General features: G+C 41.5%; 2 protein-coding genes across 2 annotated transcripts; both read left to right on the top strand.

Moving 5' to 3' along the window:
* The first annotated feature begins 1,161 nt into the window (after positions 1 to 1,161).
* On the top strand, positions 1,162 to 3,421 carry Osi6 (DUF1676 domain-containing protein Osi6). The gene is made up of 3 exons (XM_046629773.1): positions 1,162 to 1,593; positions 1,962 to 2,064; positions 2,523 to 3,421. The coding sequence occupies exons 1-3, from the start codon at positions 1,270 to 1,272 to the stop codon at positions 2,918 to 2,920; spliced, it is 825 nt and encodes a 274-aa protein (XP_046485729.1). The 5' UTR covers positions 1,162 to 1,269; the 3' UTR covers positions 2,921 to 3,421.
* Positions 3,422 to 11,318: 7,897 nt separating this feature from the next.
* LOC124212985 (uncharacterized) lies at positions 11,319 to 22,098 on the top strand. Its single transcript, XM_069138168.1, has 7 exons — positions 11,319 to 11,695; positions 11,961 to 12,136; positions 13,251 to 13,657; positions 13,946 to 14,040; positions 15,117 to 15,259; positions 20,744 to 21,226; positions 21,635 to 22,098. Exons 1-7 carry the CDS (start codon positions 11,442 to 11,444, stop codon positions 21,922 to 21,924), a joined length of 1,848 nt encoding a protein of 615 aa, XP_068994269.1. The 5' UTR covers positions 11,319 to 11,441; the 3' UTR covers positions 21,925 to 22,098.
* The last annotated feature ends 2,042 nt before the right edge of the window (positions 22,099 to 24,140 follow it).

Genomic DNA, 24,140 nt, shown 5'->3' with positions numbered 1-24,140 from the left:
AGTTGCAAGTTTTTTCCGTGGGGGATTGCGTGTTCGACGAAGTTATTTAGTCTGATAATTGTGAAAAGCTCGGATCTAAATAACGTGAAACATATGTAATTTGAACGGGTTTCGGTACAGCATAGTTGCAATAATGATAAACAACTTTCGTAATCAGAGATACGGCATCTTGACTTGGTTAGGGACCTGACGATTGAGAAGAGTGAGCTCGACATTCTACAATAGTTTAAAATTGTCATGGATATTGGAAACGAAATATTGAGGAAAATAAATATTCGCAGCTACTCACTTATTGTGCGTTAAACTTTCGGACAATTCTCTGCTGTCAAAGAATAATGGACTACGTAGCTCTCCACTGGTTTCACCTTTGCAATACCAAGAATGAAGCAAAGTAATTTAGAATCTTGTCAGAATTTGTACACCATAATACCGGAATAGCACTTTTCGATTAAACTACATTCAATTCATTCGGAATCCTAAAGTGATAGAAAGTTTCTGTCAACACAGTGTTCTCGGTGTTCCGATGCACACTGTTTGCTAGATAGGAAGATTTGAAAGGCGCTAAGCCGATTCGTGGAGAAAAAGCGGACGTCTCCTTTGACGAGAATGTGATAAGATAGTAGACTGGAAAAGCAACGTACTTGGAAATGAATAGTTCCCGGGCACCGGAAGAAGAAATGCGATACTCAGGTAGGACAATTCTAGCATAAATCAGCGCACGTAGGCAAAACACGCCTCGATGGTCATACTCTGGGTGGGCCTGTCCTGCCTGTCCTGCCTGCTAAGTGTTACGATTCCTCCATCGGTGTATCTAAGGTTCAACTTCGAGCAGTCCAATATCCCCGACAATTAATTCACGTTGAGCCTCGTAAATATGAAGTGTAGTTTTCTAACAGGTTTAGATCGACACTATACTCGACACGGTAAACTCACAAACGATGTCGGGGCCCGTCGGGACATTACGTGAGCGGCACGCCTTGTGCCCCCTTCCGCAAGACCCTGCTTCGATTGGCGGCCTCGCCTCCCTCGTGTGGCGTGGTTGGCTCGTGCCTCTGGATCTGCACGGTAACGCGGATGACACACGAGGTAAATAGAAAAAAAGGTGGGAGCGTCACTTCAGGTGGGGACCCGCCAAATATAAGCTAAAGAGCCTGACCAATGGACCACACTAAAATTCACTTCCTACCGTGACAGGTTCGATAGAAAAACAACGCGAAAAGAAGAGACGCACACTGCGGTCGTGACTGTACCGTTGTTTCGATAACGAAAATGAAATTACTCGCCGTTTTGCTCGTCGCAGCGGTTGCCTCCGCCCAGACCCTCGACGACTGCCTGCAGCAGGACAGCATATCATGCGTGCAGAAAAGCCTCTATCGTCGGGCAAAGGAGTTCTTCGGCCAGGATAAGTTCGAAATTGTGCGCGGTGTGAGCCTTGTCAAGTCCCAGGATTCCCGCGGCGCGAAAACCGGCGAGGATGTTGTCTACGATCAGGAGATCGAAGTCACGAAGAGCACCGTCGCCGAGCGTCAAAATTCCCTAGAGAATTTCGTAACTGATAAAATCAGCGGCTTCGTTAGTGGTCGCAGCCTTCAGGTGAGAGTCCCGCTACTTATCGTTAGCTATTATCAGCCAAGCCAGGATAGATAACCAATACGCATTTTCTGTAACACAATGCAATTATTCAGTAAGATTTAGGCAATTGCATTGGCCGACGATGACAGACGCCTGGATCTTGATGTATTGAGTGAATTTCACTGTTGCATAAACGATTTCATAGTTGTAATGACGTTATCAAAAAAGTATAAAAATATTTTCTCTCGCTTCAGTGCGTGGTCAAGTTAATTGAGTCGACGATTCAACCGTTGCTCATAGTATACTCGCAAAAGTGAAAGGAAAAAGGTGAATAAGAATCTAACAAAAACGAACTTGTTGTAATTCCCTGCGATGCTTAATTATTGCAGATCAACTTCTCGCCGATGATCGAGGAGGTCAGTAACTCCGCACGCGCCTTGACCGATTCGGTACCCGAGGAAGTGAGACAAGCCGTCGACGAGGTCGTTGAAGGTGAGGCGGTACAAAATTCTCATGTTATTTATCACCGCTGTTAAAAAGTTGGTCCCGTTAGTCTAACGTGGCAAGGACGCATTCCATTCCACAAGCGACTCAGTTACTCCAGAGATATTGTCAGCTTTGCGTATTAGCGACTAAAAACGAACTCCGAGAAAGTCATTGTTGAGGCATACTACGTGACCTGCCGCAACGCCGAAGTAGAAACCAAAGGTCGTTGACACGAGCGAGACAATCACGAGTCGTTTTCATTGTGCATAAGAAAAGCTAGGTGACACGCCGTTTTGGGCTCTCTGTCTACACAGTCGGCACTGTCAATTTGTAAGACAATCAACGGAAACCGAAAGTTTGCTCGTTGAAAATAAAATTGGATGAATGAAATTTCGACGGGATTGATGAGTAACATTGTTATTCTGCTTACACTCTTTCCTAATCACTGCACTTACCTGTTTCAGGACGTGGAAAGAAGAAGATTCTCAAGTCGATTCTGCCGCTTCTGTTGGCCGCAAAATTGAAGATCGGTGCCCTAGCCACTCTCGCCTACTTCGGAATCGCTCTTTTGGCCAAGAAGGCCATCATTGCGTCTCTCATTTCGATCGCCATATCCGCCTTCATTGGGTTCAAGGCCCTCATGTCGCAGGGTCATGACCACCACTCGTCTGCAACAGCCTACAACTCTGGTGGCTGGTCGTCTGGCGGTGGTGGCGGATGGTCTTCCGGTGGTGGTGGCGGTGGCGGCGGCGGCTGGTCTTCTGGTGGATCTCCAGGTGGATGGTCATCCTCGGGCGGTTCCGGCGGCTGGGAAGACCGTCAGGCAGCTCAGAGCCAGGCGTACTCCGGATATCAGCATTAAAGTTCTTAATCGCATACCATGACTATAGGGATTGGTTTTACGCAAAGAGAATAATCGACGGCTAAGAAGCCAAAATCCCAACGGACTGAATGGTCTGAGAAAAGTATTCGCTTCTCTAGCGAATTTCCAAACCGCGAAGCCCGCAGAGATGAATAACAATATTTATTATAATTTATATAATTTATGTATATATTATATATATATATTTCTGTCCAAATCGTTATGCTTTATGTATAAAAATGGTTCAATCAATTATCTCACACTAGTCGCCATAATGTTTTCAAATAGTTTTATATGATGTATGAGTCAGATCTTTCGTCTATGATGTTCGATGAACCTCATTCATACAACTGTATAACCACGCATCCCACGAAACCAAATACAGACTTTTTATATACGTTAAAAACGAAGGAAGCAAGAAAGATGACGTAATAATGCAACCTAAAACAGTAAAAAATTACCGAAAGCAGACTCAAAGCAATAAAGAAATCACTTTGAGAAGGACGTGTCTCGCTTCCCCCCTAACAAGAACAAGCGGCGATTGAGTTGAGGCTGCAGGCAGCATACAAATCTTCATCGAATCCGAACCTGATAAGCATGATATTCATATGCAAAAACCGTACTCGTGTATTGAAACCGTTATAGGGTGTTCGAATCGAGTTGCCAGTACAACGGAAAGCTTACAAACGATGTGAATTATTCGAATTTGAATTTCAAGTACTGGAAGTTGAGCATCACTCACGCCTTACTGCGACCAATTCCTGTTTTCTAATAGATGATACGGGGTCACTGCGTCGCAGTAGTAAAAAGATATTACAAAAATATTCATAATCTTCGTTCGAAGTGTGTCAGCAAGTGTGCCTCGAATACGGCATACTCCCATGGCGAAAAATTTCATTACTTGATACTTTCAATCGAATTTCACATCGAGTAGCTGCACTTTCCATATATAATACATGCATCCAAGTTCGAAATCGCGGTGTTAAAATGCGGGTCATCGTGACTCTCGTTTTTCTTTTTTCTTCTTTCCTTTGCTTCAACAAACAGCGTATACTTCTCAGGAGAAATTGAGGCTGTACCACACATGTTACTCTCTTCCTCCGTCAATTAACACCTAGCAAAGAAATCGCTACCGTTCAAACCTTGCGTGAAAATCACATTCGTTAGTAGAAATTGAAAAATAGAGACGTTGATCGTTGAAAATCTTCAATTTCTCAATCGGCGCTTGCGATGCAAGCATTTGTTTCCACACAATGGAAATAGCTATTTCCGAATGCCAAAAACAAGATCACAGCCAATAAATTACCCAAGAGCAAAAAATTCTCTTCGATATCTCCGTTCAAAATAATCACTATCGTCGAAGTTTATACAGGCGACTAATATTTTGAGTCCTGTTTAACCGGTACAGTTTTACTCGCAATACACGTCCGGTGCCCACGCAGGAATCCGTGTGTGGCAAATACTGCTGCGCCATATGTGTGCTACCGAGAACGGTGCTTTGCTTGGCGAAAGATGCTCAGAGTTCATGGCAGTAGAGAGACGGACGTGGCTGATTTATTTTTCGCGCAGAGTCGAGACTAGAATTTACACAGACCGCAAGTGGTTTGTTGAAAGATCGTAAAATTTCCGCATGTACCTCTAATCGTAAACAGACTCCGACAATGAGCCTCGAATAAGCGAATCCGAGTATGAAATTCCAAAGAACCGAACCCGTTTTCGAGAACCACGTAGAACTGGGTCAAAAGCGCGGCTGTTGGAAGTATGTACGAGAGATTCCGAGAAGGGCCGCTGGAGAAATTTGTCCCAGAAAAGCTTAGTTGCGTTGTTAAACGCACAAAGACAAACATTTCGTTTCTTATTTCAATACCACGACTCGACAATTACACATGATATGAGTTGGAAACTGGGTAGAGAAGTTGACGAGGAGGATCCTGATGGCGTACCAGAAGCGATAATGAACTTCCATATGGATACAATAAACGGGACGAATATGTCAACAGAAACTTTCTATTTAGTCACGTTTTCAAGAAAGTTAGATTTAAATTAATTGAAAATAAGCATCTCAGCCGTTTTTCGGACAACACGGTAAAATATTTGTGACAAGCCGGTTTTGTAACCGGATTCGAATTCAAAAGTAGATGCTGTCGGAGATAGTGAGGTTCACCACTCGTGATTGGCGAGCGTCTGGAAACTAGAGCTCAGAGAAATCACCGTGGCGAGATCTCCACGGTTACTCAAATTTTCGTTTTCAAACACTCCAGACGATTCCCCACCATGCGATCACATATTTCTGGGCTGGGCTGCCCTTGACTGGATTCACTTTTGTCGACCAAACGTAGTCATCTGTTGGCTGGGGGAGACAGTTTTGTCTCACTTAAATTGAATTCTCGCAAAAACGTGACGCGTAAGAAAGTTTCTACCGACCGATTTGTATTCAGTGATGAACACGGTACATGAAAAAATTCGGCCGTTCCGTGATGCTGAAGAATAACAAATTTTTCTTTATGGTTAGTGTACTTTAGCCCCGGAGGCGGTGAGCTCAGCTTGACAATGCCAGGTATAGGTATACGAGGTTCGACGCTCTGGGCGTGATATGGTCGGTTTAACACTTGTCATCCATGATACGATCGGCAAGAGCTTGGATAGACCTGGAATAAAAGTATCGCGCGAGTCGTAATTTACTCGTCATATGTACCAAGCGAATGTGGGCATTGTAGCAAGAATCAAGAATGGTAAAAAAGTTGCAGCGTGCAAAGGATCGAGTAGTAAGAATACCGTCAGTTACGGGTAACCGTTACGTTCTCCTTGGCGGGGTGACGCAGCCGGGTAACAAGAGCAACATGAAATAATAGTCAAAGAGGACAACACGGTGAAAAAACGCTAAATTACTTCGAAAGGAAAATCACACTTTCGTTTGCGGTGCACAGCCTGGCGCATGGCGTGGCGAAGTGCTAGTCGCGAACGAGTCGACGGTGACTGGACAATGCGATCGTAAAAAGGCTATACGAGCGGCTCCTCTTTTCAACCGTTCTAGGTGTCTAAAATTTGATACAAGTAGTGGGACCACATCAAAAAGGGTATGGGAACGGACAACTCGTTCCTAGAACAATTACTCTCAACACTGTTAGATCCTCGTCAATTAACGCTGCGGTGTTGCCGGTTACGCATTCCTAAGACCAGTGTCGAGTATGGAATTTTACGCTATGAGATTCACTTGGCTCACTACGCGCATTTGCTTAGCCATTGCCAGTCACGTGACTCAAGGATTATACAGAGGCATACTCGCAGTCAAGATCGGTGTCTGTTTATTACAAACGTATTTGGGACATTCCGGTAGGTCTCGACCGGCAATCAACGCTCACTTCTTTATAGATTCTCATATACCTATTTCATTCGTACTTTTTTCTTTCCGAGCAAACAATCTGTGTCAACTTTTAGAATCATTTTTGATCCAACAATGTCCAAAAGAATTGTTTTCTGGGGAATATTCTTTTCAAACTCAGATGCCAAGGATGCGCAAATATTTGATACCCGAAAACGTCAAATCCCACCAGCGAAGTATCAGACAAAAATCTTCGGGTTTGGATTTATAAGTCGTAAAAGTTGTTTGCCGAAATATTTGTTACTCACGTCCGAACGTAATGTTTTTTATTCGATTCAATACAGCTTCGATTGGAAAACTTGTATGCCATAATTACGTACAAAAATACAATCTTCTTGATTCATATTTGAGAAAGGTAGAAGTATGGTATCTTTATGAAAAGAGTTTCAAAGGCTGGTATTAACGATTGCTTGAGCTGCCGACTAGAATTTTCTGTCAGTAAGAGGCTTAAAAAAAAAAAAAAAACATTATGTTTAGTTCATCAATCTGTGCATCTGATATTAGCGATTCGTTTCAGACGTGCTGATTGTGAGGATGAAAATTTTGAGACCTATAATATACTTGAAGAATCTGCAAAGTAGATCTAGCTATAAAGCGTAATTCACTACAAATTTCTTACCAAACGAAGGTATTGGAAGGTAGATATGATTCGAGCTTATTATTGCGCGCTAATGTTGAAAGTGAGCTCTAAGTTTCGAGTACACAGATTGGATAGTATAAGGAGTGAATGATACCGTAAACTAGAATGTTCAATTATTCATTCTGTTCAGAATGGTTAAAATCGAACTCATTTCCTGAATATTATCACTTTGCATATTTGAACTTTTGGTACGTAGCGCAAAAAATGTAGCTAGATACGCCGAACAAGATCTATGCTTACTATAATGTTGAAATATAATACTTAAATAACCATCGAGACCCCGATTTTGTTTTTCACAACTGAACTATCTACTGAAAATCATTTCCTATAGCATATTCTGAGTTTTCTTTGCCAATGCGAAGTTGACCTCATAAATAAACCAAACTGTTTTCTACACTCCAGACGTACCTAGATGCACATTACTATATTTTAAGGATTGGGCGAGAATTAAATGATCAAAGTAACAGCCACGGGGTTCGACTTCAAGTATATATTACGTGCATCAGGACATAAATATAAAAATCGATTGCATCACAGCAGGAATATACATTCTAGTGATTAAAGAAGACCATTGCGAGGCTAATAAACAGCGAGTTTTGAATTCGGGATGATTTTTTTCTGCTTCCTATTCAGCATATATAGAAACAGACAGGTTGATGCGAGCAAGATGAAGATGCATGTATGTATCGGTGAAATTTCTGCTCAAAGTTACGGTTTGACCGTGTGACGACACACCGTGTACGATCTGTCGTGAAAAGCGCAAGCGAGACGCGATTAGGAGGATTTAAATTCCTGTCAATCTGCATCGGCATGTCGGTGCGGGCGGATGCGGCTACCGATGTGCCGTTAAGACGGGGATCGCCTCGAGCGATTTACGATCGGTCAGGGGTCCTTGTCCCCACGTGATCTCCGTTGGATCCCCGCAACGCTGGACTCCGAACGTCTCAACGGACAGTGACCCAGTAAAAATAGGGCCACAGCCCAATTCTCGTAGCGCGTGCACACATCCATCATCTTCCGATGAATTTCGAAACCCGTCGATACTCGGCCGGGTAATTATAATAACCGAGGGGCCCGAGGTACTCCACGCGGATCAGTTTCACCGAACATGTCGAATTCCGTTCAGGCGCGTAACCAAGGGGCCTGGACCCCCGCCCCCCCCCTCAAAAGTATATTCTAGTTACGCGCCTGATTCTCTTTGACGTGCCTTTTGGCAGTTTAGAAAATGATAAACATTAAACCGGAAATTATGTTTGTGAACCATTGTGAGCATTTATTTTTGTCAATATTTAGTAGGTTTTTTTCAGTTTTGTAAATATGGTTAGAACTGTTTCTCAATTATTCATGTGTGACGTTGCATGTTAATTTGATCAGATTGTGATCACATTGTTTTCAATTTCGTTTGAGCTTTTTCACGTCAGAGTAGGGCACACTACTGTACACTAGTTTTCCAGTTATAAATATTGAAACATTTTTATAGTTTAATGTTTTTTCAACCCGTAATCTTTCACACCTTTGTGAACTCGTCCAAGGAAAAATCATTTTTTTTTTTTTTTTTTAATGAGACTGGCGAAATAGACATTTTTATAGAAGCGTTTCTTTATAGAAAACCATTATTACTTGTGAATTTTGATATTGCAAATCGACTTCTCAGAATATTTTATCTCAGAACAAGTCTTGCAGCTCAAAAAATATTTTTCTATAACCACGGTTGTAGCAATTTGAAAATCTGTGATTCCGATCATGCGTGACCGCAGTCTGTAATATAAAAATTCAATATCTCAAAAAATTCTTGAAATGTCTATTTTCTTCTCTAGTTATTTGAAGATCGGGTTTGCGACAGAATCTATTTCTGTTTCTATTTTTTGTGGTACTTAGAAAATCGTAGATTTATAAGAACCAGTGTTTAAATATTTCGAATGTTGAAAAAATTGTAATTAGTTTTGGCTGGAGAAAACACCTATATAAAAATATCATATAGCTAGACAAATGGCTGATGTAATTCCCAAACTACTCTATAAAAAAGTAAAGTTATCAGAAAGTTAATATTGTTTGAAAAAGTTTTAACAAAACTGAAAATGATGAGGTTAAAAATTGATCGAGTTGAGATAGAACGCCCCGTACGTACATTTTTTTAATAAAATGTTCTTGCATGGATCAGCTGTTAGTTTTGTAATAAATTGTTAATGGTCTTTTACGGGATTATTTCCAGTTCTATGCATCAGAATTTTTTTAATATCCAGCGAGGTCTTTTGTCGTAATATTGGTCACGTTAGTTTTTCAAGATGCATCTAATTTTTCCAGGACCTGTGACCAGTGTTTCTGCATAAAAGTTTTTTGAGTTTGTATGGAAAATTTCAACGTTGTACAGCGAATATGCTATAAATTTGCATTATATATGTCAGAAACCGACAATTTCGTTAACGGCAAAGCAATTTTGCTCTTCGTTCGTGCATACTACACGCAGTACAGTTCGAAGTAAATTACTAGAATCAAGTTATTCCATTCACATGGTTAAAATAAGTTTCAGCTGCAGATATTGTTTCTATTCAGATTGATATATTTCTAATATACTCAATCAAGTTTTCTCTTCTACTAGTGAGAACAACTGGAGTAGGTCGATTGGACAATTTTCTTTTAAACAAATTACTATAGAATAAAAGAAATCATTCGATGAAATTTGAAAAGTTGCAAAGTTGAATAAGAATATTTAAAAATACCTAGACTATACCATAGGAATGCTTTTGAAAAAAACGTTAATCCGATTTGAGTTTATGTCCAAAAATCGGTTAAACATTTTTTTACGAGGTTTCTCTATAGAGTATGAATTAACACAAGTATTGCTTACAAGATTTGTGAAGTTACATACCAAATTTATGGAAAGAATTGAACCAGGATAGCCAATAAGTTCGCAAAATTTTAACCACGGGTTAATCAGGATACACAGAATTCCAGACTAAGGTCATGTCTCTACGGTGTTTTTTTACCGGAAGATTAAATTTAGCGGAACGATTTGCATTAGCTGGTTTAAAAGGCATGCATTGCAGTAGCTGTCTTTGAAATAAAATGGCATAACATTGTGCTAAGCTGTATTAAAACGTCGTTCAAGATCCCGGCACAGAAGCATTGGGGCGGCAGAAAATTACACATATGTCCGCCTGAGTGGCCCCTCCGTACAGCTACTGAACTTCGATAAAACAAGACAGACAACTTCATAATTATGGTTTCAACATTATAATGTGCCTGGAAATTCCATTTTCTGTGATCACTGCAAGGATGGAACGTGAACTCTGGTTGCGAGGGAGACCGAACACTGAAATTGGGAAGCAACGTTGATCGGAATTGATGAGTGCAAAATGACGGTTCGGCATTACCCATTGCAGGTGCGCTTTACCCATCTGACGGGCCGTGGTGGATTGTTGGAAACTTTTCGACCGATTCTATGGGAGAGAAATGCACTTGTCACTAGAAGCTGGTTAAGGCCATCAATTACTTTTACGGATCACTCTAATTGGTATTTTTATCGGTTGGCTCACGTTGGCTAAACGGTGAACCGCAAAGCCGTCTCGTGGTCGCCTAACCCACAAACCGACTAACTCTGCGATTTAGAATACCGACTGTCCGTTTGAACGGACATTGGTCCTTTTAGATTTTTGGTAGCCGTCGGTGCCGTCCGGTAGATAATTGGCTATAAGCAACGGCTCGGTATCAGAAGGCCACCAGTCCCGTAGATTCTTATTGCTGAAAGAAACGTGACGTTATTGCTCTATGATATGATTACACGAGTAATAGGCACGCATCCACTCAGCATACAATGGGCACCTGTGTGAGGGCCGACGCGAGCTCACGGCCCATTTCCCACGACCGTGAATCGAAGAAGACGTTTGAGAAATTTGGCTGATTATTTTCCGGGTGGCGCGCTATTCCCTCGGGAATAATGGCGTTTAATTTGCATGTGCCAAATCTCCGACGGTGGAATTTCATTGCTTAAACGAGATCTCGAGGAGTGTCACGGCGGGGAAAGGACCATCTACGCTCGCTGTGAAAAAGTTTCTAAATTAAATATTTCACCCGGCACTTCAGCTCCCCGTCTGACGATCAATTTTATTGCGATCCATACCCGACACGTCCGGTATTACTGTATGTGTATGTATCACCCAAGAATGGACTGATCCCCTCTCGCTGAACGGTGCTGGAGCCCCCTTCCTTAATGGGGCCCGAAGTAGGACTATGGCAGTGGCCAGAGCTAAGGCCTTTCGTGTGTGTCTTTTTTCTCGGTTCGTTGTTGTGCAGCTTTTTTACCTTGCCAAAATACAGGTGGGGGAGACTGGCTGGCACGTACCCCCGTCGGTATAAAAGCAATCTTCGCTCTTTTAGATGCACATACAAGTCGACACGTGTCACAGGCGAAGGTCTGCTCGGGCCTTGCCACATTTTTTTTTTACTACGTAAAAAGGAATTCACTTTTACCGATTCTGTCGGCTTCGGGTTGGAACACCATGTACAAAGTCTTAGTGCTAGTTTTTGCGGTTGTGGCCGTCACGGCTCTGCCAGCAAGCAATGAAAAAAACGGAAACGAAGATGATCCGATGGCAACCATGTACTCCGACTGTCTCAAGAAGGAATCGGTCAGCTGTATCAAGTACAAGGTCTTCAGCTTTGTTGACAAGATGCTTGCCGACAAGGATGACATCACCCTAAGTGACGGGGTCACCGTGATCAAAACTTCGAATGCTGAAGAGGGTGCTCCAAGGTCAGTTTCATTTTATCATCGTAGTTTCGTAACATTTATGAAACTTAGTTTCACAATAAGAACTACTAACGTCTTTGAGCTCATCACGAGGAATTTGTATTTATGGTTGGCCGTTCGTTGACTCTAGAAACTTGTTTTTAAAGTTCAAACATACGGTAGTATACTCTCAACTCGTTGGAGTACCGTAGATGGAAATTAATTATGACTAACGCCAAGGTAAAACACCGTTCGACGTCGTTTTTACAACTGTTCTCTCAACTTGCAGGCACATCGAAGGAACTGACATCGATACCTTGCTCTTTGACCGGCTGGGAAGATTTTTGAGAACGCATACCGTTAAGGTTGACCTTAAGGGCAGTGATATCCTCGGAGTCGTTGAGTCGGCCGGCCGCAGTCTGGAAGACATCAGCGACAGCGTTGGTGATGCCCGTGGAAAAAAGAGTTAGTATATCAAGTTTACAACTATTGTTTACATTCGTAACGGGCTGATGCATCCGTGTCCGCGAAATGAAGGGAGAGCAATGCCGGAAGTTTGGGCTAGTTTTACAGAGATAAAGTTGGCGGCCGAAGTACCACTCAGTAACAACCGCTATCAGATAGAATGCCAGAAGTTCTAGCGATTAACAAACCGAAAATGCAGACGACTTATTCTACGCTCGAAACGATACATGCACGTCGAGAGAGTACCAGGTAGTGTTTTTTCTGCAGTAGTCGGTGTCGCACTTACGCAAAAAGAACATATTCTTAGACCGTGAAATCAGCCGATGAGATAAATCTATCGCATGAAAAATACCGGCATTTAATTAATTTCCGTGATATTGAGTGTGCCTTCGCGAATATGCGGGTATGAAGATTTAAGATTCACGCGTGCTGAGCACCTGTAAATAACGGAGTTCAACAGACACTAACCCAATGTTCGCCAGGCACTACTCTGCTCGACCGGTTATGTTTGTATTTAGCTTCCGAGCATATGTTTGTCCAATAGATATTTCGCAAGAGTTCAACGGCAGACCGGTAACAACCATCTAGCTTGAGAGTACGTTGAGCGTAGACAATACGCGAATGGTGAAACGGATTTTCGAGTTAGTTAAACAGGTCAAAAGCAGCGCGTTATCATTCTTTCTATCCTTCTTGAACCTTGGTATATAGCGTTCTTAGAGAGGAGGGAAAATGAATTCAAAGTCATTGGCCTTTGCGCCCTCTTACTGTGCTCCCATAGGGTTCCCACGAAAAGACGTGCACAGCTATAATGTGCTTCAATCTTGACTTGACCAGACTGTAGCATATTTAGAGTTAGTCGTTACGCTGCCAGAGATGCTGACCCACTGAGGAACTGGTTCCGCTTCCCCTTGACCCTGTCAAGCTGTACGGAGCCTACCTCCATACGATTTTTGACACACTTACGATCATGTCCGGGGGCGTGTTCAGTCTCCGTACACTGGAGTATCACTGATCGAAGCTGAAGCGATTTTATTTCGACAAAAATATGATATATCATCACGTGATGCCGTAACTGAATTCCACGCTTACGTATACCCGATTTCCAAACTTTTAGAGAAGGCTGCGAAAATTCTTGGACCACTTCTCATGATCATGGCCTTGAAAATGGCGGCTCTGATCCCACTGGCGATGGGCGCAATTGCTCTGATCGCTGGTAAAGCTCTCCTTATCGGCAAGATCGCTCTTCTCATATCGGCCATAATTGGCCTGAAGAAGCTTCTGGGTGGTCAGCAGAAGACGGTCACGTACGAGGTAGTTTCTCATCCTCATCACAGCAGCTCACACGTAAGTCACGACGATCCTCACGGCGGTGGCGGCGGCGGATATAGCAGTGGTCCCGACTTTGGAGGATATGGCGGAGGTGGTGGTGGCAGCAGTGGTCACGGATGGGCCAGAAGTCTTCCTCAGGATGTTGAGACCGCGCAAGATCTCGCTTACCGCGCGTACGTCCCTCAGCCTGCGCAATAAGGACACGCCATAATTACCTAGGGATTCCATTTTTTCCAGTGAGTATAATTCATTTTTTACAATTCGTATCGTTGAACGCAAGTCTGCTTCATATTTTTGTGAGATAATGTTGAAAGAAAAAGTTAATTTCACCAACTTTAAATCGGCCATTCTGCAAGTAAGAATAACCTTTTATTAAGTATTGAGTAGCAGTCAGAAATAGAATCTAATGCCTTCCCCCTTCACGTGCAAAGAAAGTCGGATTCTGATGCAAGAGTTCAAACCGTTTCTCTTTTGTTTCAGGTCATCTTGCGAGCTCATCCGAAGCATAAAAGCACCGTCATCGAGAACTTAGTTTTCCGGACAGTTCACGACGTGGCGCTCAGCACTGATCGCGTGTAAATCTCCTTTCGTTCTGAAACCATCATCCTATTTTCTGTTTGCTGGATGCATGTTTTCTCTTGACCAACATCCTAATTTTCACTTACTTCAGGTGTTGAACACCGAAAACTGAGCAGGTTCTAAGCTGGTCACAATAACCGGTACCACTCGAATACTCGTTAATAATATTATACATGGTTATTTATTATTTAATCAAATGAACACTATTTATTCTTTAAATTGCAAACGAACAACGTGTTTCACGTTTTCATAGGATAAGGAACTGTACTAGGTTCTTATTTAATCTTATATAGTTAGTACAATGACGCTGTCCTGACCAACGTTTTTAGGTTTTTTACTATACTCGACGATATCAGACAAAGTTTGATGAACTATACAGGTAAAATTTATGCGACACTCAACAGACTTTTAGCTTAAAAATTTCTGACTATAAATCAAACACACCAAGTTACGTTGACTATTCAACACTGGACTTGACTTTAACTCTAAGTACTTAGCGAGCCTTACATCCACCCATCTTCATTGATATGTTCGGACAAATACGTTGAACAATATGGCAAGAATGAATTCACTCGCCACAAACTGTACATAATTCACTCTTTTTACAGAACAGACAGATACGTTGACTACATCCTTACTGAAACTTTTTTCCTCTCTTCTCTTCTTACATTCTCTGAGATCTCTTAAGCGGAGACTCTTCTATGAAACAGACAGACAATCCTTCAATACTTTACGCCTGACCAGTGTCACCATAAATGTGTTTTACGTTTCTAAATGTAGTAGTGTAATTTTTTTTTTTTACAAAAAAGCGTAATAATAATACAAAAATAAAATAAAATGAATAAATAAAAACGAAAAAATTAAAAATGAATCATGTCATTTGATAAGGCGTCATTGCATATACATATGCAATCATGCTACCTGCAATGTTATATTGCTTACTTGTTCCGGCCCACGGAATCCAGCCTAGAGACGAAGATATCGTTTACCGTTAAATAACCTACAGCTGTTTCCAATTCTATTTCTCTCTACCCGTTTCTCCTGTCACATGTTTTTCGTATGATATGTGCAGCATTAATATTATTCACGTCGTATCAAATACCATGCGGTTCTGGGCAACTAAAATATTTCCAAGTATCCTTGTCGTCAAATTAATTGCAGCATTGCGTGAAAGTTTTACTAGTGCCAAAGAATGCTGGGGAAGACCAAAGTGTGGTAAGTGTGCAAGCAAAATAATATATCCCGTTAGCTGCAGCAAATGCGCTTTAATAAGGTCAAAATAAACAAGCTGCTTGTATTAACTTGCTAAATTTTACGCCGCACAATTTACCTTCGGATAAATTTTTTCACAATTTGCTCCGATTAATTTTTGTAAATTTTGAATCCTCTTGTTACCACGACGATGGATACACGAATTTCATTCGTGATTCATGGTGCCTTGACAACCTAAGTCACACGCACATGAGCGTGCTCACCATTTATTCCTCATTTGTGAATTGTTCGGCATCACGCAAATCCCATCTTCACGCAAGAGCTGTAAGACTGAGATTGTATTGACCGAATTGATAGGGCAAGTCGAAATTCGTTGTTGTTTATGAACTGGAAAAAAAAACATCCAAAAACATATAGTTTCTGTTCTCAATGTGCAATTCAGTATTTCCACAAAGTATTACTCCAGTCACCAAGATTACTTCGTCAGATTATATGTGTACAGTATATCCGTGATCGCACCATGAATTTTATGCATGACATTTTATTTTTATGTGAAGGGGTTGATCCTATGTCTAACTGTGACATAACTTCTAAAAAAAATCTACAAAGAGATTTTTTGTAGATAGTGAAATTATCCGCATTTTTTGTTCGTAATTTTTTTTTTCTAACTTGTATAATGAAAAAGTAGCAAACAAAAACAACTCTAAAATTAAGGGATCAATGCTTTTAAGCGTAATAACTTTTTTTACATCCTTATCCTACGGACAATCAACATCATAATTTGTTCACAGAGCTTTTATTAGCAAACAATTGGACCTACCAATTTAATTTTTTTTTTTAAAGATGTTTTAGCAGGTTAAAAAGAAGTGACTAACGGGTCAATGGGATACATAAGTGTATCAAATTTTTATTTACATTTATTTTTGTGTCATTATTTTCTCAACTTTTAGTTAATTGGTTAGTTATATGTACATGAATATACGTTAAAATATTATATATGGTTAAAATAACTTCATATTTTAATATTTTTAATTATATATTCTTTCATTTTATAAAAATTTGTACAATATTTAATTTATAATATTTTTACTTCGTATTTTATTTATACGATATTTATTTTTAAGAATAACATTCTTACTATATAATAGACATGATTTGGAGCAAATTCTAATAACATGCGCTAGGACATCAACAGTTTTGAAAAAAAGGTTCTATCAGTAGAATGGTTACGTTTGTACGTTATGACCACAATATAATGCAAGATTTCTTGAATGTGTTCCACAAAAATTATGGTTATCTGGTCAGCGTGCGAAATCAATCCAATACATTAAAATAAAATAAAAAAAACACGAGAGCCTTGGCATTTTGATCTTTCGAATTATAAATGGTTTCCTCATATTGTTATTATTATTATTAGCTTGTGTTATTCGAATTTGTTCAGAATTATTTCAATTATATACTACATATGTTGTTTTATTGGGGTTCATCATTATTGGTAAAATTGACATTGCGAAAGATTTTTCAAACGATCGTTTTTCTGCTTGTAACTTACGACTTAGACTGACATTTCCGTTCATCCTGTGTATTTATATTTTCAAAATAAACATCGTAAACACAAAACGCACCTAGTCAAGAGTAGTTATGAGCCAGGAACGGAACGCATATATCAATGGGTTACAACTATCGGTCAGGGTTTGTACCCCATCATCTTTGAAATCGTCGTCTTATGGCTCTACATGGACAAAGTTGAGCATATTTTCTGAAGTTCTATGTGAAGTCACTTCGGAACCTTGTTAGTGTCCCAACTGCCATCCATCCAAATAGCATGCACCTTAGTAATTTTTTGCATCAGATTATATTGAATCCATGTGGATCAGGAATCAGTATTAAGGGAGAACCGGGTGATGCGGAGCAGCGGGAATTATTCAACTTCTTTTCACTTCCGGAGCTCAGATCATTCTTTAAAGCGCAAGCTATGTATGGCTACACAGAATCTTAACATGAATACAATTTTTTATTCACTTTATTCAATCAGTTTGACTTTAGCCTGTGTTCACGTAAGGGCGTTAATGACTTTCTATTTTAGAGCAATTTCCAATGAAAATTCTCAATCTCTCGTTTTACGATAAACACAGTAGTTTTCAAGTTCTAATAATTAAGACAGATGCATTGCGATGAAATGCGATGATAATACGCGTGCGTTTAATCTGGCGCACATGGTGCGCACGATAATCCGTGAAAGATTAGAACGATTCTTCGTTTCTTTACCGGTCCTTAGTATCGCATTTGAGGTTCCCCAGATAACGGTATCTTACTTCTGAACCCCTCCCCCCCCCCCCCTATATTTATGAATCACGCATTGATCGTGGATGCGTGCATATGGTAACTGCAATGTCTCAAGCAACAGTATTAGGCACGGCAGTTGTTGATGATTTAAAAGGTGGTTCCATAGAGTATGAGACTCAAATTATCTGGAGGTTGTCTGGATTTAGACGATTTTTCTACAAAAATTGTCAGGTATTCGCAATATCCATAGTGAAGTAGCGCAAGTCTTATGCAAATTGGGCCAAAGATATAATAACGTTATATGCAACACCAGATAGGATGTATCTTAAAACAATTCTCTATTCGCACCAAACCGAGCAATTACGCATGAGTACAACTATAGCGGGAGACTAATAAGAACGAAATATTTAAATGTCTTTCGAATCACGCAAAAGGGTAATAAAGTTATTATTATTCTTTTATTAATGCAAGTAACTTCCTCTCTGTGTATGGGTCACGCAATTAGAAACTTTATGGAAAAAATGCACTATGCCAGAGGGATATTGCCGGCCATTTCGCGGTCTTTTCATGCCGAACGGCCTTGGTCTCATTCAAGGTTGCCCAGTCTACCACGCGTCTTGTAATTATATACAGAATTCTAATAATTTGAATCACCATCTAAGTTGTTGATTTTCAAGAGAAATGTAGTTTCATCAAATCAACCACAATACGAAACACGTGACCATTAGAAGCGGAATGACCTCTGCTACATTCGGCTATCAAAGTAAAGAGGTTGCTTATTTGTCTGTCCTACAAGATTTGCGTTTTCTCTGCTAGGCATTTCCGGTTTTCTGAATGATGAACGCTACTACGATGTAGTATATAGTACATAGGCAATTATTAATCCAGTACAAAAAGAAAGTTGCATAACTCCGCGCTCTTTAGACATACCAGAAATGACATTCGAATTTTCGACGCACGTTTTTACGCTCATCTCTTACAAGTGCTTCAATTAAGCATTACCATGCTGTTCTTCCGGCGTTGTACTTTTTCTTTCCAACACACAGCCTTACTATCTCTAAAGGAGATGAACTTTAGCCATAACTGCCATAAACACGATGTGCTCAATACTAGATAACCGTTTATTCAAATTTCTGAATTTTGATCGCAGTTTACAGACTAGTGCCGAATAGAGCAGGCTCTATTGCAATTTTTGTCACGTTTGATCCGAATTGCACAACGGTAAAATGGACAGTTAAAGCAGCAGCAATGCTTACGGCAGCTCCCAGTTTTCCCAGAAAACATCATATGCATCGTACCTAACATTTCGTAACTTTCGGTGTCTGTTTGAGTTAAAAAATGTCGAACCGAACAGTATTCGAGAACATATGATCATAAATAATTCTGCTCTTTCGAGAAAATTTGCTCTCTATGTATAAAATATGCCAGTTTGTATACATGCTCGCGACAGTATACTTTGTTTTTTGTCGTCAGCCTCGCCCCAAAAACTTGTCTCGTGTATTGGGTGTTTGGTCTTTCGAGTTACGCATGAATAGATGAAAGCATCAGAAAGAGGCAGAGGACTGAGAATCGGCGAGTAAACAAGAAAGAGGAAGAAGGTGCGAGGAAGGCGACAAGCCCAAGGTAGCCGACGAGAGCGTTCACATTCGGGTTCGGTCCCAGACTGTGACCGGATAACGTACATTCCATAGTGTAACTTGGACCGAGAATGCCAGAGGCTGTATAGAGTTAGGACTCGCCACTGGTATTCGAGGGCCGAGTGGAGAGTGGCTATATAACCACGATACCGGTTAAGGGCAAGAAAAAGGTAGCTGGCGATGTTCTGCGCGGAAGGGCCCAGAGGAGGTAGGAAGACGAACAGAGAAAAAAATAAATGAAATAAGAGACGGAACTGGTGATAATCAGCGATTGGTTAAGTAGTTCAAGTGCGCCGTTCTTCGACGTACCCACCGAAGTGCGAATAATGTAATCGTGGAAATTGTATGAACGGCACACGATACTTGTTAAGGACAATTAGCGCTCTTTTAAGGAGTAAAACCACTGACGATGGACGGAATTAAGGACGCGAAGCTCAACGCAACGTGTTCCGGTCAATTATACTTCCATTTCTTTCCCCTCTTCGTGCGTACTTTTGTTCGTTCGTTCGTTCGAACGATAATTGACCGACATCATATAAGACGCGACCCAACCTTGGTCTATCCGACCATCTTTTCCGCTTTTGTGATCAGCTTGAAATTCCTACCTGTATGACCACCTCGATACCATGCCTGTAATGCATATGTGAGTTTACTGTACGCTGTTAGAACAAACATTAATCACCGCGAATCGGCGCTGCATGACCACGCACGGGTATTCCGAGCTGGCTGACCGATTCCGCAGCAATTTTATGTACGAGACGCATTGCGCCACGTTTAGCTTTGCGGTTTTCACTTGGTGTGACCCAGTTGTTTTACCGTCATCTAGAGGTCCTCGTGGATCTGGACAGCGGGTTGCTACGCTTGCTGGATGACCGGCTGGCGGGCTGGGGGTACCACGAAGAAAGGCATTGCGGGAAAAAAGGTACTCGGTAAAAAGAACACTGGAATAAAATCTGGTCTGGCTGCCTGGCTGCTTGGCCGGTCCGCCATGATCCTGGCAACGACTCACCTGCGTGGCTCACGCAGGTCCAGGGGGGCGACGGGGGATACATAATGGTAGGGACAGATCGACACCCGTCTTGCCTCGCTCCGGTGGTTGTTGTTGAAATATAAACTCATTGCTCGCTCTCTGAAAATACTCCACAGGCATCTCTAAGACAGGATCTGGAGTGGGAGGCATTCCAGGTACTGCCACGGTGGTACACTCGGACAGATATATAGAGCTAGGGCTGGGCTCGTGTTACGTACAGTCTTACTAGTGCTCCGAAGAACGCATCTTGCCAGTGTCGTCTTTTCAAATCTGAGGCTATTTGAACTTTGTCGGAGTCGGTAGTTTTTTTATCACGTTTTTCAAGCACCCCGGCCACTAGAAAAAAGGTACAACCAGTATTTCGTTTGAAATTAGGGGAGGTTTTATTTGCCCCCATAGTGAATTAGTGAAATCGATATTATATATTTCTTCAATTACCAAGACCGCAGTGACCATTTGTTATGTTCATCTCCCACTGACGTGAGTGTCAGGTGAGTATAGCGATAATATACCCCAAAATTTCTTATTCTTCAGGTTATCGCTCATCGTCAAGCATGGGGCACTTTCCGCGCTACGTCGTCCTCGCTCTCTTCATCGCGATAGCATCAGCACGATCACCAGAACTGGATGGCAACTCGATCGAAGATTCAGGGAGGTCTTCAAACGGCGTATTCGGTGACATTCAATATGTGTACCAAATATACAAGGAGTGCTCCTCGGCTGACCTCAGCTCTTGCCTCAAACTGAAGCTGATCGGTGCAATGGATAGAATCTCCAGGAGCTTGGACATTAATCTGTCAGACGGCATCACTTTGACTAAAGACAACGGATTGGACGCTGAGCCGTTGACGAAATCCGAACGGGAAATTGAAGCAGATCTTCCCAGAGCACTTGAGGAGAAAGAAGATGCCCTCAATTCCATAATCCTCGACAAGGTTGTAAACTTCTTCCGAAGCCACACCCTCAAGCTAAAGTTACCGAACATCGATGAGCTCCAGAGGAGCTTTACAGAGGAGGGTGAGTGGGAGAGGATGACTAGCTTAGCATTGGCTTAAGCAATCGAATAATCAACGATTTTATTTTTATTTCATGGTTTCAATTTTAGGTCTTAAGAATTTGACACACCATGAAAGTAATTTTAGTAACTGTATTCTAGAATCTGGCATAATATCACGATATTTAGAACACAAAACGCTACTGACCATAAGCAAACCATTCTTGATCATCTGTAAAGGATAAAAAACGATAGCCATTGAAGTCATTTATCACCCGTTGACAATAGACGCTAACGGAAAACACAATATAATATGATCACACGGAGGCCCAGATTGTTCGGATGTTAGGTATAATTGATTGCCATTGGGTAAGGCAATTAATCACTTCTGCGTTAAACCTCGCTGATGATTCATTTTTCGTATTATGAAGGTCGTAAGAAGAAGAAGATGGGTGAACTGTTGGCCATCCCCTTGCTCATCGGCGGCACGCTGATACCATTGGCTCTAGGTGCTCTAGCTTTACTTGCCGGAAAGGCTTTAATTGTCAGTAAACTCGCCCTCGTTCTTGCATCCATTATTGGCCTGAAGAAGCTTGTCTCCGGCGGCGGTGATGGCGGTGGCCACGAAGTTGTGCAAGTAGCTGGAGGTCATGGTTCCAGTGGGTGGGCAAGATCGAGCCATGACATCGCCTACTCAGCGTACAAGCCGCATTCCGCCTAGACCATTCATAAAGTTTCCGAAATTCTTCGTGCCTGAAGAAGAAGAAGACGGTACATTCCTCGTTCTCGACACGCAAGTGTAAAATGCGAGGTTAATTATCCTTCGCTGGAAATACTCTATCGACTATATTAGAGACTATTCTCACTCAAATGATCATAAGACTTTCATCCATAAGCGTTATGAAAAAGACCTTATATTACCTTCACTTTTGTTATCTCATACTTTCGCACATAGCAATAAATATTTACTCATTCGTTCTTTTATAGATTTACTTCACTCGTCATTTCAGCATTTTCTATGTTCTTTTGATACTTGTGCATATTTCATTATCATTATCGTAAATTGTGCTTTTTCAAGCACTGTGATTCAACGTTACTCTCATGAATTTCTCTCGCGTTTCTCTTGCTGCTCCGTTGACATATTCTATATTTGTATTTAATCATTGTTGTTTTATTCGTTGAAACTACTCTTATGCTCAAACGCCTTCAGTATTTAATTATGATTAATTAATTAATTTATAACTATGACCGTCTAATTATACGTATATGGATATGTATATAGATATACACACACACGATGTAGATGTTTAATAAATTGAAGAATTTTGTAAATGTACCTGTGTATCTTCGTAACGTTGTACCTTTCGTGCTTGTATCAGGACAAATGCATTCAACTAATAATAGAGCAAGAGCAAAGAAAGAAGAGAAAAAAAAGTAAAATAAACGCCAATTAAAGAAATAACTAGTCTATACCTACTGTGGCATGTAAAGATGTAGATCTCAGACATCCTCGTTCAACGGAACGAAGAAAACAACTTATGCTGGACAGATACCCACAGATATACACAAGTAAATGTAACTGGAAGTCAGGTTTTGAATTTATATTCCCGTCCAAGCTTGGCTGAATCGTCGCCAACGCGTTCGATCTGGGTTATTGGTGCGCACCTAGTAGACATACATCTAGAAGCGATATCGAGACGTTTCTATAAGCTAATCGGGAACTTGCAATTCAGTGCTCATTGAACATGTACATGAATCTGCATTGCAGGGTATATCCACATTAAAAGATTGATCGGATACTGTCAGTTGCGTTTTAAGTAGGTCACAAGCCAAGGGACTAACACAGCCGGTTTCCGTTTTCACATGTTCTAATCTTCAGCACATATATATATACACGCGTAGGTATTATATATATTATATGCGCGTGTCGCATCTCAAACAAGTCTTTCCACTTCTGTTAGCCACGGCTCTGTACCGCGTCTGTAGGCATAATTTAAGCGTAGAAAAACCACAAGAGATTAGATCGTGCCTGTTGGGTGGCTCAAATGTCTTTTGGAAGAAAGACTCTCGGCATGTATGGGAGAAAAGGAATCCCACCATTACCAGCAAGTGTCTCGTCCCGCGTCATCCGGGCCCAAGCATGGACTCCTCGTTTACTTACTCAACTCGTAGGTATATCTCTAATTGTAAGTGTATCCAGTTGTGTGTGAGTTGGTGTCGGACGTTAACGACGCCTGGAAGTCGATGCAGGAGGATGGTGATGTGAAACCGGATGCACAAACGCCTTGGTTGACCCCAGTTTTGACCGCTGTGTACTCACTGCACGAGAGTCGGGAGCATCGCATTTCCTATTCCTTGCGTACGGCAACCGGCCGACGCGACCGTCGCACATGGTGTTGGGTCGGTTCTCTGCACCGCACACACGCACCTTACGCACTTGCACGCGTGACGCGCTCGCTACCCGAATAAGTAAACCAGGCCGTCCGGGCAGCATCCTTTCTGCGGTGCGTCTAACACTCTCTACGCCAGAGAAAAAGATATCGTGTCATACTCTACAGTCAGTTCAGGATAACTTCGAGTCCCCAGACAGTGATCGGTGACTGACTTGATATGTAACCTCAAATTTTTATTTGCGTCAAGTTCCGGGATGCCTGAGTTCAGGAATTGTGAAGATTCCTTCCAATCCAGTAAGTCCTTGGTACCAACAGAAATCAAAACAAAAAAACTCCCTCGATGGTTTCGTATGCATTGGTAAACGCCAAAAATTGTATCATTACGCACTGACCACTAGAGTCCGTTGGCACTTTCGAAGTATTTGGAGACGCTGCCAGACTCGATAGAGTTTCAGTCGTGAGCTTGACCAGGTTCCCATGACTACGTCAGGACCGAAGCTGCGCAGCAGACCGAAGAAGGAATATAGGCCTGCCGCGTGGGAGC

This window comes from Neodiprion pinetum, chromosome 1 (assembly GCF_021155775.2).
Source record: "Neodiprion pinetum isolate iyNeoPine1 chromosome 1, iyNeoPine1.2, whole genome shotgun sequence".
Taxonomy (NCBI): Eukaryota; Metazoa; Arthropoda; class Insecta; order Hymenoptera; family Diprionidae; genus Neodiprion; species Neodiprion pinetum.
This window is presented reverse-complemented; position numbering and strand designations above follow the sequence as displayed.